The sequence below is a fragment of the Desmodus rotundus genome, chromosome 5 (genome assembly GCF_022682495.2).
Source record: "Desmodus rotundus isolate HL8 chromosome 5, HLdesRot8A.1, whole genome shotgun sequence".
NCBI classification, from domain to species: Eukaryota; Metazoa; Chordata; class Mammalia; order Chiroptera; family Phyllostomidae; genus Desmodus; species Desmodus rotundus.
In genome coordinates this window covers 121,889,932-121,909,740 of record NC_071391.1, presented here as the reverse complement: position 1 = coordinate 121,909,740, position 19,809 = coordinate 121,889,932, and the positions used below count along the sequence as shown (strand labels likewise).

The 19,809-nt window shown below is 35.8% G+C and overlaps 1 protein-coding gene across 4 annotated transcripts in view; it reads right to left on the bottom strand.

Annotated features, from left to right (window-relative positions):
* EML4 (EMAP like 4) overlaps positions 1-19,809 on the bottom strand; it is a 138,449-nt gene that overhangs the window by 27,330 nt on the left and 91,310 nt on the right. For all 4 annotated transcript variants that reach the window (XM_053924299.2, XM_053924301.2, XM_053924300.2 and 1 more), the window contains 7 exons: positions 18,645-18,794; positions 16,053-16,122; positions 14,808-14,918; positions 12,606-12,701; positions 7,560-7,694; positions 7,311-7,446; positions 759-910 (listed from right to left, as the gene is read on the bottom strand). In XM_053924299.2, coding sequence (XP_053780274.1) covers positions 759-910; positions 7,311-7,446; positions 7,560-7,694; positions 12,606-12,701; positions 14,808-14,918; positions 16,053-16,122; positions 18,645-18,794 — 850 coding nt within the window. The remainder of the gene's footprint in view (positions 1-758; positions 911-7,310; positions 7,447-7,559; positions 7,695-12,605; positions 12,702-14,807; positions 14,919-16,052; positions 16,123-18,644; positions 18,795-19,809) is intronic.

The following is a 19,809-nucleotide window of genomic DNA, read 5'->3' as shown; positions in this document are numbered from 1 at the left end:
AAAGCAGTACTATCAGGATCCTCTTTTATAGAGATTTGGTCTGAAAACATGTTATGTGTGGAAAACACTGGGCATAAGTTCAAAATTTAGGTCACCAAACGAGAGGCAATACTGAGCTCTGAGATCTGCTCTTGCTTTGAGAATCTCTGATGTGGAATACAGTTCTTAACTGCTTTACGTCCTGAAACCTCAATTCAGACTGCATACTCTCACTGAGCACACAATCCCGCCAGGCTCTATGGGCGCACTTGGGTCCATGCCATGAAGCAGACACATACACGGAAATCAGCTATTATCATTAAGCCCACTGTTGATTATTTTCAAGTTCTAAAACTAAACTGGTCATTTTGTACACCCTGGTTATATTTTGGGTCACCAGAAAAAATCACGTCAGGCCCTGGCCAGCAGGTCAGTTGGTTAGAGTGCTGTCCCAATACGCCAAGGTTGCGGGCTCGATCTGTGGTCAGGGCCTGTACGAGAAGCAGCCAGTAAGTGCATAAAAGAGTGGAACAACAAATCAACTTTTTTCCTAAATAAATAAATAATCTCAGAAATAAATAAAAGTTAGTTATTCTGCTCAATCTTTATTTTTTTCAAACTCTTTTGTTTAATGTTTGGTCCCTTTTTTTTTTTTCTGTTTGAGGGAATTAAATGTCAAGGATGTGCACCCATTTCCCAGAAAAGTTATCTTAAGATGAGACAGAAGACATTAGTTTAGAGGGTTTAACATTTTATAGTTGTCATTTTCCCATCCTTACCTCAATTTCTCTCTCTGCGTTCAGATCATGATCCCACAGAAGCACTTTTCTGTCCTTCCCTCCTCCAGTTAACAACATCCCATTTCTCATCTGACAAAGTGTGAACACACTGCCGTCATGAGCTTTGATCTGTTTGCTGATCTGATAAACACCTAATGTGACGAGGAAAAAACAAAAACACCAGTGATAACATTTCCATTGAACTGTAGTGGTTTTTTCTGGAAGGAAAATTGAGCAGAACTACAGATATTCTTTGACCTAAGATGCGGCTACATCCCGATAAGCCCACTGTAAGTTGAAAATGCATTTGATATACCTAACCTACCGAACATCATAGCTTAGCCTAGCCGGTTTCTATTGAGAGGTGTGTTGTTTTTACACCGCTGTAAAGCTGAAAAACTTAAGTCAAACCATAGTAAGCTGGGGACCATTTGTATAGAGCAAATAATCAAAAGTGCCTATGACTCAACAATCAAAAATCTATTTCACCAAGTTGTGCAAGGCTGGTAAGTGAGGCTTAATACAATCTTTTGCATTTATGTCAATATTTAGTTGCTCTGAAAATATTTCAAAATACATTCTCACAAAAGGGTAAAGTAGTAGTAATTCCATAGACAACAGAGGATACTCAGAACTTTACAATCTCTTATAGTCATCTTATATAGTAGTTAGGGTAGTCTTACTTTTCTGATTTTAGAGCTGAGGACACAGAGTGGCTTAGAGCTGAAGTCACCAGAAGAGGCTTAACCCATACCACACAGAGTTCGCTAGTGCCAAAGCTGTGAGTAGGGCTCAAGTCTCTTCACTCAGTGTTTCCTTAAGTTTGCAAAAAAGCTTTCATTCCCCGCTGAGGTACAATCATAATATTTAACAATTAGCAACCACTGGTGACCTATCTGCTCTGCCAAGGACTATCTCTTTACTTGCTATGATATAGGGGCCTGGGAAAGGCACTGGAAGCGAGTGGTTTTTGACAGACCAGAGAAGTATTTCAGTATTTAAGAAACCCTATTAATGTGATAGTTGAATGACAGGCCACCTTTCTTATACACTTACAATGCTTTACAAGTACCCAGGGAGGGACAAGGCATGTACATGAAAAATATCCTATATCCATGTGGAGATTAATATACACACACACAGAAAGAATATAATCAAATCCACTTTCTTAAAGGTGAGGACAAGATTTTAGTACATAAATGCTTTTCTTTGTTATTTATCATGTCTTAGAGAAGCTTCATCTGGCTAGTAAGACTGGTAAAGCAAGAATAAAGCTTTTTGGATGCTAATTATCTTGCAGAATTAGTTATCAAGTTCAAAATGGGAAGGTAGAGCCTTCTTCTAGAAAAAAAATGTCAAGTTTAAAAACTTCAGTGGAGAAAATGGATGAAGGTGGTCAAAAGATTCATACTTCAGGTGATAACACAATACTGTGTTGTATATTTGAAAGTTGCTGATAGCAGATCTTAAAAGTTCTTATCACAGGAAAAAAAATTTTAGCTCTGTAAGGTGATGGATGTTAACTAAACTTGTGGTTAAATAATTATGTTGTATACCTTAAACTTATACAATGTTACATGTCAACTGTATCTCAATAAAGCTGGGAAAATGTTCATTTTCTAAAACTGTTCATCAACTGATGAATGGATAAACAAAATGTGGCCTGTCCACACCATGGAACTTTTAATTCAGCCATAAAAAGAAATGAAGTATGATACATGCTATTAACATGGATGAACCTTGAAAACGTTAAGGTTCAAGTGAAAGAAGCCTGTCACAGAAGACTACGTATTACGTGATTCCACTGATAAGAAATGTCCAAAACAGGCAAGTCCACAGAGAGCTAAAGTGGACAGATGGCTGTTAGGGGCTGAGGGGAGGCAGGAATGGGAAGTGACTGCTAAGGGGCACAGTGTGTCTTCTTGGAGCAATAAAATGTTCTGAAGTTAAATAGTGGTGATGGTGGCACAACTCTGTGGATAGAGTAAAAACTACTGAATTGTGTATTTTAAAAGGGGGAATTTTTTATATATCTGGATAAATATTGAGATTGTTCACTTTTGATCATCTTTTTATAATATGTGAGCTGACAGTTAGTTATATTTTAAAAATTAACTAAAATTTGTAGGGCTTTGGTATCCTTAAAAAAAAAAAAAAAAAGCTACAGCTGACTAAAAATCACTCAGTGTGAGGGTGCTAGTGGTAGATACTTAATAGATGGGTATGTCTGGTAGGGAGAAAAGAGCCAGCTTCGCTGACTTGGAGTAAAGCTTGCTAAATTTAGCAGAATGAAAGCAGAAGTCCAACAAACTTGCTGTTGAGGGCGACTGCTTCAGCTCGCACCAATATTCATCACTCAGAAATACCTTAAACACTGAACAATATAACTATGTCCAGTAGGATAGCCAACCAGTCACCTATAATGTGTGACAGATAGAGAAAGGACATCTGAGACGTGAATTTTCTGAGTACTGTTGGCTTGTATTTGAGCCTTAAGGGGGAGGGGGTGTATTTTCTCCTGCATGGTTAAATTAACAAGAGTAGCCTTTTAAAGTACCATGTAAAAAATTACAAAAAGCAGAGGTGTGGAGGTTCAAAGATCTGTATCAGAAGGTAGGAAAATGAAATACAGTTTTTCCACTTTTAATACAGTTTTCCATACTTTTAAAACATGACAAAAACCTTGTTAAACACTTAAGATCTTCCTAGAATGATGAAATGTTACCAAATAGAAAATATAACTAAAGAACAAATGCTTCATGGAGCCTGTATTTCTGACATTTCAATTCAAGCCAAATAATGCTTGAAAAAGCAGCCAAGAAAATTAATTATGCTTGAACTTAAAAACCTATCGTACCTCCAGGCGTAATCACTGCCACGTCTATACAAGCTTCACTGCCAATTCCCCCTTTCCTCTCATGTCTAACAGAACGAAGCTTCCATAAAAAGCAAGTTTACCTTGACTGCCAAATAAAGATGTTTGGAGGGCTTTCTGTACCTAACAATAGAATCAAATGCCAGGGAGACTTTGAAATTTATGTTATATTCTTAGCAACTGAGCAGATGGGCCCGTGTTGATGATCTGGAGAGTAGGTAAAATGGTGGTGTGTTACTTAGTTCCTAAAAGGAACTTAGATATAAGAATAATGAACATTTTTATGGTGTAGCAGATACAATCAACTTCCCCTCCCCCACTTAAAAATTATGAAGTATTTAATATAAGAAAAACCAAACTATTTCATGTATGTAGGAAATAACAAATACCTTGTACCCTGTAAGAAAGAAAAAAATACTGAAACAACCTAAGTGTCCACCGACAGAGAAATGAATAAAGAAAATGTAGCGGGGTGGGGGAAAGGGGTGAAAGTGGTCCAAAGGTATAAACTTTCAGTTATAAAACGAGTATAAGTTCTGAGATGTAATGAATAGCATGGTGACTAAAGTTAATAGCACTGCACCATGTATTCGAAGGATGCTAAGGGAATAGACATTCAAATTCTCATCACACACAAAAAAACTGTAACTATGTGAGGTGATGGATATTAACTTATGTTAATCATTTTGCAGTGTATATCAAATCATTATGTCGTACACCTTAAATATACAGTGAAATAAACCAGTACAAGTGGGAAAAAAGAAATAGAATATACTAATTACTTTGAAGATTTCTGTTATTACATATTTAAGATACGGAAGCAAGAACTGATACAGGAGAGCCTTGTCTCTCATACTAGAGTAAAAGGAATAGCTATGGAATTATGCTTGTGCCATCCAAAATGTCCCTTACGGAACATGATAGCACAGTACACACAAATTTTAGTTTTAAAGACTGCAACGGGTACAGAAATGTCCCATTAGGGAATATACAAACTGGATCAATTTATTGAATTTTTGGCAAGACTTTTAAAGTGGAAACATTGAACTCGGTTGTGATCTGGGCTTACACATTTATTTCACTGTATGCACCAAATCCTTCCCAGCCATTCTGAAAACCCCAAATATATAAAGGAAGAAACAACATTTTTAGCAAGTCTGCCTATAATAGGGTCAGTTTTGCAGCAGAGTAGTACAACACAGGCCATTTCATGTTCCCCAAGAGTTTACAAGATTAGATTTCCCATTTGCTGTGTTTGCATATGCAAATTTTCATTACACAAATTTTTCAGACAAAAAACAAAAACAACCTCTGAACCTTTCCCCATCTCTCTCATCTTGACACACATTAAGCCAATAAAGGGTACATTTATACCCAAACTGTGCTCTGTATCAGAGGATAAGATGTCAACAATTTAAGTCATGGTTTTGAAATACAATGTTCTGGGCATTTCAGATTCTGGAAAGTGGGAAAGGTAGTTGATAAATACTGATGTTCTAACTTTCTTTTCTATTAAGAATCTTCAACCCACTGCCATCCTTGTCCTATGCAAATTTTGAACATAAAGTGAATGAAGAGACTACGAATACATGGCCAATGACTGAGATCAGGGTCATTGGTAATACAATTTATGGATTTTTTTAAGCTTCTGAATACATCTAATTCAATTCAACTGCAAAACTTAGAAATTCAGGTGAAGGATATGGAAAACACTAATGACGGGTATCTCCTACAAAATACACAATAAAAATCTTCACAATCACCCTGGCTGGTGTGGTTCAGTGGACTGAGTGGCAGCCTGCAAACCAAAAGGTGGCTGGTTTGATTCCCAGTCAGGGCACATGTGTGGGCTGCAGGCCAGGTTCCCCAGTAGGGGGCACATGAAAGGCAACACATTGATGTTTCTCCCCTCTTTTTCCTCCCTCCCTCCCCCTCTCTAAAAATAAATAAATATAAATCTAAAGAAAAAAGATTTAAAAAATTATTTACAATCATAAGACATCTACAATGCTATATTCAAATTCCACATTTCAGTGAAAATAGTGCTTCAATTGGTACCACTCAATTTCTACACTGACTCCCAAAAGTAAGATTAAAGTCATTTCCTTAAGAAAATGTTTAACAGATAATTTTCAACAGTTAAGAACGTATGCACAACACTGTGTTAGTCCTGAGAAAATCCATTAGGAAAGTCAAACATGTAAATTGGGTCTTTCCTTCTGAGCAGGGGAATAAGCATTCCCTTATACAAGCGTAAATCACGTGTGATTTCCACGGTCTGATGCAGAGACTCCAGAGAAACAAAGCCAAGAGTTACCCTATTTATTTGCTGAGACATGAGGAACAGGAGATGGCATTGGGACAAAAGTTGGTACTTGGAGCGGTGACTTTGACCAACTACAGAAGTATTTTATTTTTAAAAAATATACTTTATTGATTATGCTCTTACAGTTGTCTCAATTTTTTCCCCTTTGCTCCCCTCTACCCAGCACTCCCCACTCCCCCTCAGGCCATCCCCACACTATTGTTCATGTCCATGGGTCACGTATATAAATTCTGTGGCTACTCCATTTCCTCTACTGTACTTTACATCCCATGGCTATTCTGTGACCACCAATTTGTACTTCTTAATCCCCTCACCTCTTCACCTTTCCCCCACACTCTCCCCCAACATAGCAACCATCTGAAATGGCTGGTACTTGTGCTGGACTTGGAGATTCCCAGAGGATGCCAAGTTGTGAATTTAGGCTGGCTACTTCTAGTGTCAAGCTTGGGGCCACTTAGTGTGAGGTGGGGGATGGGAGGAGTAGCTGGCTGTTGCTTGTTTGATAGGGTTTAGGAAGTTGTGAAACATGAGCCAAGACCAGCCATTTACATGGAACAGTTCTGGTCAACAGTTTGGGTGGGCCTGTAAATTGGGTGGGATTATCTTAATTTTTTTTTTTTTTTTTTTTGTATCTCATTTCTGTAATCCTTGCAGGTTCTTTTCTGGTCATCTAACTGTGGGATAGAAGATCCTTGGCCTCAGAGCTCTTCGCTTTTTCACGGTGAGCTCAACCAGTCTTAAAGATTCTTGTGGATAACTGAGAAAACCTGTACCTTTAATTCCTACATGAGTTTTCAATGGCTTAGTGTATATTAAGCTCCTTAGAAGAATTATAAAACAGTACTATTTTTAAATCATATTTCATTCAACTTGGCTCATTTTTCTGTTACTGCTTTTACATGACAGATTTATTCACACTACCCCAAATGCCTCACATTCTAATCTATCTTTCTACTTTTGCTTGCACTGTTTCCCTAAACTGGGATCAAAGTCCCATATCTTTTGTGATCTTGTACATTCATTATGGATTAATCTTAAATACCATTTCTTCTGTGAAGGCATCACAGAACTCAGAAGATCAGGGTGATTTGTCTCTTACTCTTTACACTGTTTAAATTAACATATATCTATATCATTTCTTTCTAATTATTTTGTACTAGGTTATATGTGCTTAATAACGGAGTATTTTAATTTCAGAAAGGTCATCATGAAGAACCTTAAAAACATGAGGTACGTTAGTGGTTCTCATGTGGTTGTGCTACAGTTCTCTTCTGGCCTGGATACGAGATGGGACTACGATAGCAGTATGTACAAATTAAAAAGGAATGATGTTAATGTCAGAGTACTGTACCTTTAGGTCCTTTCCCAGGTGAGGGTTCTATAGTAGTTTTGCTCCATATAAGTAAGACTCCACCAGAGTCTCCAGTTAGAACATCTCCATTCCCCAAAAATGCTAAACACTGTACAAATTTTGGTTTTTCATATTTCTACAAAGAAACAATGAAAATTTTCAGTTTTCCCTTTGGCATGATGACTTCATGCTCACTCATCAATTAAAAATTACAGTTTTATAATAAATTTATAACATTCTGATCCTTACCCCAAAAATTCCCTGTTTCCTTGTTAGTGAATTGCCACTCCAGGTCCAGAAAAAAATATGAGATTTACCACATGTTATTATGGTATTTGCATCTGTTGGATGGAACTCCACAGCCAAAACAACTTCATTTGTTGTCTGTGGAAAGAGAAATGAAGCCTTAGATCACAGGTGGCAAACACAAGGCCTGCAGGCCAAACCCGGCCCTCCACACCTTGTTTTATCTGGCCCAGCACCTTGTTTCTACCCAGTGGCAGAGCTGAGCTCTCGCTTAACTGTCAAGGAGTAGCTTACATTTATGCAGTCCTAAAATTACATTTGGCCCTTTGAAGGCAACCGTGAGGCTGATGTGGCCCCTGGTGAAAATGAGTTTGATACCCCTGCCTTAGATGAATGTGTATTCTTTTCTCCATCAAGTACCAATTATGGCTACTGATAATCAAAGACAGGAACACGTTTTTAGGAAATGCCTTTTCTACCAAGATCTATTTTCCTAAACACCTTTAACAATAAATTTTTATAATAATGATTTAAATGTGATGCCTTTATACTATTATATCATCTCTTATACTATCTATATATAATAACTGCATTAAGAAGACATTTATATGAATTAGTTTTAGGGCATTTCAGTTTCTTGCGTGTTTAAGGGAAAGTACACTAAACCTATCAAATGCAAGAGCAATGTACATTTGTCTTAAAGACACTGACATTCTGATTTTAAAAAAGTCTTACCTTTCTTTGTACTATTATTATTGACCACTCATTCATTTAAGAAAAATATTACTGATTTAGAGATTTTTCCTCAGACTTAAAACTATACAGAATGGTCACTACTGATTCATATAGAAATAAAAAATAAAAAAGAAAGAGATTTTATGCCTTTTCCTTAAAAAAACAAAAAAAAACCAAAAAACAAAAAAAAAAACCCTCAGAAAAGTCAAGAGTTAAATTTTTCAAAAAAAACTAGAGTAAAAAAGAAAACAGGCATGAGAGTCTAAAGGAATTACAAGTAGTTTTTTCCACGGAAATTGCTGAATTGAGGATGATTAAAAACACTGTATTTCAGTATGTTCAATAAATCATATTAAATTCTTACTAAATTGATGTTTTATAGTAAAAGCACCTACTCAAACTTAACAGTAAGGTGAAATCTATATGCTTGTAAAGCTGTTTACTGGTAGATGGTGTCCACCTGCAGGGTAATCCTTAATATTCTTTTTCTTTTAACTTAGCGAAGAACTTCATGTGTATGGAAGCATTTCTCCATTGCAAACCAACATGATAAACATGCTAATCTTATAAAACAAAGTGAGTTAAATATAATACAAACATCTTCTTATACTAATAAAATGACACTTGAAGGAACTAAACTAATTTTAAAAATTTCCCCATGGCTCCAATTTTTCCACAAATTTTACTTTTCTACTACTAACAATTGGGCTCTATAGCCTTGTATAGATACATAGTAAGACCCAAACAATTTAATCTGAATGCTTTCTCCACTTAAAAGTTATAAAATGAAGGAAAAAGCCTATATAACCTTTTCTTGTTATACAGTTTTCCACAATGTTTGGAATAGAACTATATATACCTAGCAAGTCGAAGTAAAATTTAAAGATAATGTGTTAATTAACAAAGCAAAATTAATCAGCTCTCTTCTAGGATGATACTGCCTTTTAAAACCAGCCTGAACAGTCCTTAGTTTTCACTTAAATAAAATCAAAACTCCGTAACAGTTGAATCTTATGAAAAACTGATTAATCAAGGATTATAAAATTAACTATAAATATTCCTAGTATACAAACACATATTTCTAATGAAAAAGATATTCAAGATACAAATTGATCTATGAAATTTCAATTTTATTGATGTATATTATCTAGAAAAGTTTGCAAATCCTAAGTATGTAGCTTGATAAATTTTCAGAAATTGACATTATCTCTGTATAGCAGCTAGAACAAAAAAACATTACTAACATCTCAGAAACACCTCAGATCCCTTTTCCAGTCATTATCCCTTCCCCCTGCTCAAGTAACCATGATCCTAATTTGTAAGGCCATAGATTAGCTTTGTATGTTTTATGTAAATGGATCACAGAACCCACAAAAATCACTGCTGGGATTTAGACTATGTTGAACAATATAGATCAATATGCAGAAAGTAACATCTTTATAATACTGTCTTCTATCTGTTTTTATTGTATATTTCTCCATTTATTTGGGTCATCTTTAACTTCTGCCAATAGCGTTTTGAAGTTGCCTTACTGAATTTTAAACTTACATAAATTAACAAGTTAAGTAACACAACTCCCCAAATCCTTGTGACTTAAGCCAAGGATAGAGCTCATCTACAGTACAGAATAAGGTCAACACACAGGGAGAAGCTAAGAGGAGAGACAGGGGATCAGTGATCCAGCTCCTAAGTCGAGTCATTCCTAAGGCAAAAATCCCCCCATGACCTTTACTAAAGGGCTTTTTTCTTCCTTAAATATTAATCAATAAATTCTCTTTAGGACAGCTTTACTTGTTTTGCAGTCACATGCACCGGAAAGAGTTCTAATTCAGACAAAGGGACAAGGAGTCATATCTATCTTGGGCAACTTAGTAGAATGTGGTGTTAATCACTGACCAGTGAAATTGGTTGGGAGCTAAGAAAGATGATTAGCCAGAAGGAGAAGAGGAAGAGCAAAAAACGGAAACCCTTATTTTTTCTGAAAAACTGAAAAAATAATGGAGAACTCCCCCAATCTGGTAAAGGAAACAGACTTCCAGGAAGTCCAGGAAGCTCAGAGTCCTAAGGAAGTTGGACCCAAGGAAGTACACACCAAGGCACATCATCATTACATTAGCCAAGATTATAAAGATAAGGAGAGAATCCTAAAAGCAGCCAGAGAAAAGGAGACAGTTACCTACAAAGGAGTGCCCGTAAGACTGTCAGCTGATTTCTCAAAAGAAACCTTGGAGGCCAGGAAGATGCTGGAAAGAAGTATTCAAAGTCATGAAAGGCAAGGACCTTCGTCCAAGATTACTCCATCAAGCAAAGTTATCATTTAGAATGGAAGGGCAGATAAAGTGCCTCCCAGATAAGGTCAAGTTAAAGGAGTTCATCATCACCAAGCCCTTATTATATGAAATGTTGAAGGGACTTATCTAAGAAAAAGATGATCAATAATATGAACAGTAAAATGACAACAAACTCACAACTATCAACAGCTGAACCAAAAACAAAAACCAACAAAAGAACAAAAACTAAGCACTACAACAGGAACAGAATCATAGAAATGGAGAGCATATGGAGGGTTATCAGCAGGCAGTAGGAGGGGGAGAGTGGGGGAAAAGGTACAGGGAATAAGAAGCATAAAAGGTAGGTACAGAATAGACAGGGAGAGGTTAAGAATAGTATAGGAAATGGAGAAACCAAAGAACTGATATATTTGACCCATGGACATGCACTAAGGGGGGCGGGGGATGCTGGTGGGAGGGGGGTGTAGGGCGGAGGAGAATAAAGGGGAGGGAAAAAATGGGACAACTGTAATAGCATAATCAATAAAATATTAAAAAAGAAAGACGATTAGTACAGATTTGGCTATGTTGATTTTGACTTGTGGGATAGGACATTCAAATAAAGATGCCTAGCAGACAAGAAGAAATGTAGATTTAAATCTGTGAGAGAGATCTGAGCTGCAAGTAAGTGACGTGGGACACAGCAGATGGTAACTACGGCCATGGCAACAGTATACGATGTCAGTGGAGGACAAAAGATGTAACTCTGAGTAATACCAACATTTAAGGGCCTGGAAAGCAGACCAAGGAATGGCCGATAGGGGGAAAACCACAAGACTTCATCTGGTAACCTTTACTACAAAGGATCAAAATTCACACAGTGCACTTTGCTGTAACTTCCCTATGTTTCAATGTTAAATTATTCTGAATGATGGCTGAAAGATTACCTGTATCTTCATTTATATTTTTTATTTTTTTATTCTTCCTTTTTATTGAATTTATTGGGATGACACCGGTTAACAAAATTATATAGGTTTCAAGTGCACAGCTCCACCACACATCATCTGTGCACAGTACCGTGTGCTCACCACCCCAAGACAAGTCTCTGTCCATCACCATTCATCCCCCCGTACCCTCCTCCACCTCCCTCCATAACCCCCACCCCGGCAATCACCACAGTGTTGTCTGTGTCCATGAGTTCTTTGTATTTTTTAAAGTCTGAGGTTTCCTGATGTCTTATATTCCTCTCCAGTACAATCAAATCTACTCTATTTCTTTCAAAAGATTAACTTACACTATTTGAAAAACATAACCTCTTTTCAACCAACAAGCTGAAGGCTGGAAGCTTATACAGAACAAAACTGCTGAGACACAGAGAGAGTGGCGCGCAACTGAAGAGGAATGTGATGTTATTTAAGAGTACAGCAAATATGTCATAGGCTTTTTTTAGTCATCCTGTCACTTTGAATCCCTTTGAAAGCCTGTCAGAGGGAGGCCATTTCTGACCCATGTGAATGCAGTTGCAATGCTAACCTTACATTCCTCTCTGACAAGTTATGGACTGATCCACACAAAGAATCAACACTATTCAATAGCAGCTATAAAGTATGCTGTAATAATCCAACAGACATAATTAAGACCAAAAAGCTGATCGTTACACATGCTTTTCAGGTATGTCAGCCATACTCCTATGAATGAAATTTTCCTTTAGATGTTTAAAGCTTTAGAGATTGAATGAAATAACACATTTGGTTTAAAAAGCAGCAGCAGTTGAGTAGTATTCACTATTAATTTTGAGATTAGACATCCATCTACTTTGCACTTCAGTAGCACAATGTGTCTGAAATATTCCTAATATTTTATCTTAAGAATATCTAAGAATGGTGCTCTTAATACCATAGAATGATGACAAATCAGTAAATCTGATGAATTTGGCCAGTTGGTTAAGCTCTTGAAAATTGAGGATATGCAATATACTTCCAAAAAATCTGCAAAACAAATAATGTATTCTCAAAGATAATAATTGAAAAAACTTTTGACTTACCTTTATTTCTGCTGCTTTCGACTTTTTCTGCCAATCCCACACAGTAAGCATGTGCTCATTGGAATCATCAATAACACATAGATGAACACCTGAGTCCTAAAGAGAGTTGATTAAAGGCATTTAAAATTTTTTAGATAGGGCTTACTTTCTAAGAATATCACATTATTAAAACTGCCAACTTAAGGTAATCCCAAATCCTTTAAACTTAAAATTCCTTGAAATATACTGAATATATAAGACTGCATTTTCTTCAGAAATACAATAAAGATTCTTTAAAAAAGTTTTTTTTTTAGATTTCATTTATTTATTTTTAGAGAGAAGGGAAGGGAGGAGGAAGAGAGGGAGAGAAACAACAATGTGTGTTGCCTCTCACGTGCCCCCTACTGGGGACCTAGCCTGCAACCCAGGCATGTGCCCTAACTGGGAATTGAACAGATGACCCTTTGGTTTGCAGGCTTGCACTCAATCCACTGAGCTATACCAGCCAGGGTTAAAAAATATTTTCTTTTTAAAAAATTTTCCCCTAAGTTGATTTCTACTTGCCATCTAGTCACTTCTATTATTCATAGATAGCAAACAATTCATTTTGAAGATTCCTAGTGTCTTCTAGGAGACTTATACCTCCCTCTTTCCTTGTATTTAAAGTATATTCCCTTGAGATAGGAGTGAAAAGTACACAATTTTATGACTTTGCTCCTAAGTTTTGATAGTTTGATGGAATAAGCTAAAATTAATGGCTATCTTAAAGTTTGCCAATTTTGGGTTTCCATGATATACATTAATATGAATAAACAAAATAAATAAAAGCATAACTAAATTCCTCCCTATTTATTTTTTCAAAATGATTTTCATTCACATAATTTAAGCTTCCCAGTTTAAGAAATGCAACTGTGGATGATATTTAAAATTATTTTTTTTCCTACTAGCAACTGCAACCAATGCCTTAGACACGTCTATGGAACAAAGAAATACCGTGCTGAAAAGGAGAGGTACCAAGGAAGGGCAGCACTTACTCCTTTCTCTCCTTTTCTATATGCCTTTCCCCCAATTCCTGACTCACCTTACTCTTGACATTCAGTGTCCTCACGCTAGCAATGTTACTATATCCACCAATGTTACTAAATCCACAAATTTATCTTTCTGTTCTAAAAATGTCCCTTCCTCCTCCATGTCCCACAAAACTCCCATAATCCAGAGTACAGCTGCTGATAGGAACTGAAGAGATGATATGAATACATAAATATATTCTAAAGTATAAATGAGACCCAATAAAATCTGGAGGAATATTTATATTTGAAATTAAAATTTTGGATCCTAAAATGTAGGTCTCCTATGTACTTTGTAGCAATCACTGTATTTTTTCAGTCTATAAGATGCACCAGACTGTAAGACGCACCTAGATTTTAGAGGAGGAAAAATGGGAGGGGGGGGGGGGGGACATGGGAGAGAAAACAAAAACCAAAACAAAAGGAAAACACACCCCACTCACCACCCCCACTCCACTCCATGAGCCAGGTGAGCTACATTCATACTATAAGACGCACCCCCATTTCCCTCCCAAATTGGGGGCGGGAGGGAGGGGGTGTCTTATAGTCCGAAAAATACGGTACATATAACTCAAGAGTGAATAGAATATTTAAATGAGTAACATCCTGTTTTATTTTCCCCTCAGAATAAAGCCTCAAGGGTTAGGTAAGATTGCTAAACCCTGAATTTTAAACTTATGTTGTCATCAATTCAGAACCAAGATAATTCATGACTTTTGTGAATACATACAAAGGTCTGATTGTTCTCTTGCTCTAACATGACATTAAGAAAAGACAATATTTGTGCATAATTGGCCAAGTTACATGTCTGTGAATTTTTCTAACTAAAACAGAGAGCTCCATCATTCAAACTAAACAAAAGCACAACTTACGGCTTGTTTTAATTTTACAATGGTATGCATGTATTCCTCTAATGATTTCCTGATAGTATACTAGAATTCTATCTCAGGAGAGAACAAAATTAAGTATAATTAAGTGTAATATCTTGGATCCTGTCTAAACCGAAGTACTTCACCAAGTACTGACGCTGGCTCACATCTCATGTTTCAGTTCAGAGTTACCACTTTTTATGAACATGCACACACACAAAACTGGGCTTAACTGCTTTTCAGATTCTTTGTACTACTCACTCACCCCTTTAAAAATTGTTACTTACTGCTTTTGAAAAATCCAGGCATCCTACTCCACGCTCAAAAGTTCCAAGTCCAATAATCTGCAGTGTGGAGAGACTAACTGAATCCCACACTCTGACATGGGGTTGCAGAGGCTGCAAAAACAAGGGAAGAAACACAGGACAGCAGGACTAATTGGTATATAGGTGGATGCCAATAAATACCACTAAAGCACAGAACTGTTTGCTATCTTTAAAAAGTAGTAAGGATGAATAAATATCTAATAAAAATAGCTACTACATTTACATATGCCCCCTAACAATCCTGAGCAGGTATTTTCTTCTCATACCTTGAAAATAACCATCTAACAACAACTGTAGTAACAGTAGCAGCAGCAGATGATCTGAGTAGCTTCTAAGTGCCACACATTATTCTCAGTACACCACATGTATTAACTCATTTAATCTTCATACTTCTATGAGCTATGTACTATTACATCACCATTTAACAGATGAGGAAACTGAGATATAGAGATTAAAATAACGTGCCCAAAGTTATACAGCTATTAAAAGGTGGAGTCAGGATTCTAACCCAGGAAAACTTGCTCTGGATACCTTGGTTTTGTATCATTACTGTTATTTCTGGGAAAATAATACTTTTAAAAATTAGTGTTCAATAAACTGCTAAGCAAACAGTTCTTAAAACAGAATCTGGAACTGGAAGGGGTCTTATAAGTCATCCAATATAACCCCTACAACTCTTTTTCATTAAAAAAACTGAAGCCAGAGAATGCCATGAGTACAGTCATATACTGCTAGTCACTCACCATTAATTTTCACTGCTGAGTCTTACAAATAAGGGATTTGTTATTTAAGCCTATTTAGTGCTATTGAATAGTAACTAAAAATTTTTAAGTGTTATCAGTGCTACTCATATATAAAATCAAGGGGTCCTTCAATTTAGGGAAATTGCTGTACTGCTGATATGCACTGATAACTTATTCTATGTAAAAAAACAAATAAATAACAACCTTATCAGTCATCCCATTTAATAGAGAAAATAGTTTCCTTAGAGAGAACACTTCTCTTTTAGGAAAAAATATTTAAGTAGTATGATTCTCTTGTTTTTTGGAATGTTCTTATATTCCAGTATTTTTTTTCCTTGCTTATACTAGAAATCTTAGTAGGACAGCTTTACAAGAATAAAAATGAGATGTAATAAAAAGTACCATCAATTCCCTTCTAGTAGCAATGTCACCAGGTACAAAAGGCATCAAACTGCACACTCACCCTTCCATCTTTATCCACTCCAGCTATCTGTCCAGTTGCAATCCTAATTTTGTCAGGGTGTACAGCGAGGCTAAAAAGCAGTATTAACAACAATTTTAAATAGAAGTCAAGAGCATGTGAAATAGCAGAAATATGCCTTAGTATCTATCAACATTTTTTAAGTAGTTTTTCAATCATTAAAAAGATCTCATTGTGACCTATTTGTTTGATTTTCTTTAGCAAATCAAATAAACATCAACTATCAAAGGCTTTCTTTTCTAAGTTTTCAGGCGTACTTCTTTCTTTGTTAAACGAATTAATCAAACACCAAATTTGAAGAAAATACTTATTCACAACTGTGACATGATAAATTAAGCTGTTTTCTTTTTCCCTTTTTCTTCTACCTCTCTCCATCTGCTTCCTTTCTGGTAATCACCATTTTGTTGTCTGTGGTTATGAGGTTAGTCTTTGTTTGTTTTTGCTTAATCCCTTCACCTAAACTATTTTTATTTGTTCAAGTTCCTTTCTAGTCCTGCACCTATGCTCAGACACATATTCATGGGGTCTTACTACAATAAAGAAGCAATATTACATTGTAATTTTAATCTATTAAAACAAGCACTTTTTTCCATTTTGCTACACAATCCTATACACATTATTAGCCTAACAGCTCTTCTATTATTTCTCCTTTTCTACAAAGGAACACAAGGGTGAACATCTTCACAGCTAGTGCCCCCAACCTTTTAATTAGCTTTTAAGGCTACATTCTTATAGGTCAAACTTGGGGCAAGAAAATTTTAAATACAAATAGAAAATAGTATAGTATATATGCCTACATTCCTCACGATAAATATGTAACTAGTAAAAATTTTTAAAAGATGTCTTCATGTCCATATGTAGAATCTTTCTACATCTTGTAACCAAGGGGCAAGCTCAACTTGAGAACACACATTTCTTGTTCCTGGTATGTACTGCTCACTGCTTTCCAGAAGGACAGTATCAATTTAAACTATCATAAGAAATAAATGTTTTAAAAGTTTCACTATAATGTCCCCTTAAGAATTATATCTTTTAAGATGGCTTGATAATCTGGTATAAATGATAACTTGTTTTAATTTCTTTGATTACTAAGGAGGCTAGAGTTCATTAATAATATTTCTTTAACTAATATTATTTTTTCTTACTAGTTTATGTCCTTTATTCAGGTCAACTACATTAAAAGTAACTAAAAATCTAATACATTAACATTTGGAATATCTTTTAAAACACATTTTTAAAAGTAAAGTTTCTGGAGTTCTGGTCAAGATGGTAGAAGAGGTAAACGCTGTGCTCACTTCCTCCCACAGCCACATCAAAATTACAACTAAATTACTACAGAACAAGCACCCTTGAGAACCATCTGAAGACTAGCCGAATGGAACTCCTATAACTAAGGATATAAAGAAGCTTTGTTGTGATTGCTTAATGACAATTATAGTTTCTAGTCAGACACACACTCAAGTAAAATTTCTGGATTAGGTAATATGATCGCATGGTTCAAATATCAAAATCTATAAAAGGACATACTGAGAAAAGTCTCTTTCCTACCCAGCCCCATCTTAATCAGCTTCTTCTTTTTATTAATTCCGGAAATTTTTCACATATGCGGAAGCCAAGGTAAGTATTTATTCTGCACCCCCCATCCACAGATGGTAAAACATTGTGCACATTTTCCTGCTTTGTTACTTTATAATTTGGAATACCGGTACATATTGGGGGTCTTTCTCTATTAATACACGTACGTAAAGAGCTTCTTCATGCTTTTTTAATAGCTGCATGGTAACCTATGGGTACATTACAACTTCACTAGTCCCCATCTAAGTGATAGGCTGTTTCCAGTTTTTACTATTGTAATAAATAATTCTGTTATTCTTCCAGTGTAAAAGGCAGTATTTTAATCATCCCTAAAAGTTTAACAACATCCACATAATATTCTAATAGTCATATATTATTTTTTTTCTGATAAAGATGTAGTTGCAAGAACAGTATGAACATAGAGAAGCTTTTAAATGTTGCAAAGTAATAAATTCAAGCAATAAATTATTGAACTCAATTAAAAAGTAGTAAAATTGAGTAATTTTAAAACATGCCTAAACATTAAGTTCTCACATTTTCAGTCTGACACCCTATGGGATACTTATGATCCTTATTCAGTTATGATTTCTTTCTCCTAAAAAGAAAATCAAGTCCAAATATTTATCTGTATAGACTACGTCCTCAATAATATTTAGTAGCTAATAATCGCTCTCAGATACCTTTAAAAGTGTGGTGTGCCTCACATACACTTGACACTACAGGCTGGAAGAAAAGGATCAAGGCAGATCTGAGAAAGCAGAAGAGGTCCCACCCGAGAATTATAGGTGATGTGTTTTATGGCTGCTGATATCACACCAACTATTTTGGAAGCCTGTAAGTCCTTTTCTCTTTTCAAAATATATTTTATAGAATGCCCGTAATATCTTAAATTCTGAGCTCTCCACAAGAAATTTCCAATAAAATCAAAATTTTTACAAAACCCTAAAAACAAAAATGGGCATGAAATTTTAAAAAAGAGCAATGTTAAATGATACCAACCATTTCACACAGTCTGTATGACCCAGGTAGTGTCGTTGAGTTCTCTCCTCATAATTAAATAGTACTACTACTGATGCTATGAAATAAACTATTTCCCCAGTAGGAAGAAGGTAAACATTAGCTCGACAGTCCTTTCCTCGATAACCGTATCTTAAAAGAAGGAGTCAAGTTTTTAAACAATTTTTAACGTGTTAAATTAAAAATTTTGTCAACAATACTTAAGGGAATCAGAAAGGTATAATGTAAAGAGGTCTGCCCATGTGTTTGAATCTTAGTTTCCCCACTCACCAGACAAAATACATACTGAGTTCCTGATGTGTCAGGCACAGAGTTAAACATTCAAACCAATGTGGGGCCTGTGTCCCTGGAGCTTATACTCTGGCAAAGATGACAAAAATAAAAGCCAATTATATCATTAGAAACTATGGAAAGAAAAATAAGAGGATGCTAGAAGAATCACATTGTAAAAGGAAGACCTAATTTAAATGGAGAGAAAAACAAGGATCAAAAGAAGGGCTATCTGAGAAAGTGACATTTATGCTTGACCTAAATGATAAATCAGAGACAGCCAGGCACAGTTTGATAGGCAGTCTATTAAAAAGTTTGGTAGGGCGAATGTCAATTAAAAAAAATTTTTTTTAGTTGATTTTAGAGAGAAAGACAAAGGGGGAGGAGAGAGAGACAGAGGCACACATGCGCACACACATCGATTTGTGGTTCTACTTATTCACGCATTCACTGGTTTATTCTTGTATGTGGCCTGCCTGGGGATCAAACCCACAACCTTGGTTATATCGGGACAATGCTATAACCAACTTAGTTACCCAGCCAGGGTGAGAGCTCCATTTTATAGAGTCATTTCTTTAAAAAGTCTAGCTGAGATGTTAATTCTGGAATTAAAAGCAACGCTATTAATTTGAGCTCTTAATAATTCACATTATTTCACAGGTTACAAAATACTTAAACTAATGCTTTCTTATTTAATTCTCACAACAGCCCTGTGAGGTAGGGGTTATTAACTCCTTTATAAATGAACAAAGTCAGGTTCACTGGCAGGAAGTGGCAGAGCAGAAACTCAAACCCTAGTCTTCCAATTCCAGTCCAATAACTTTTCTACTACATCACAAATACCTGCTGTGATGATCACAGAATACTGTTTGCCCTA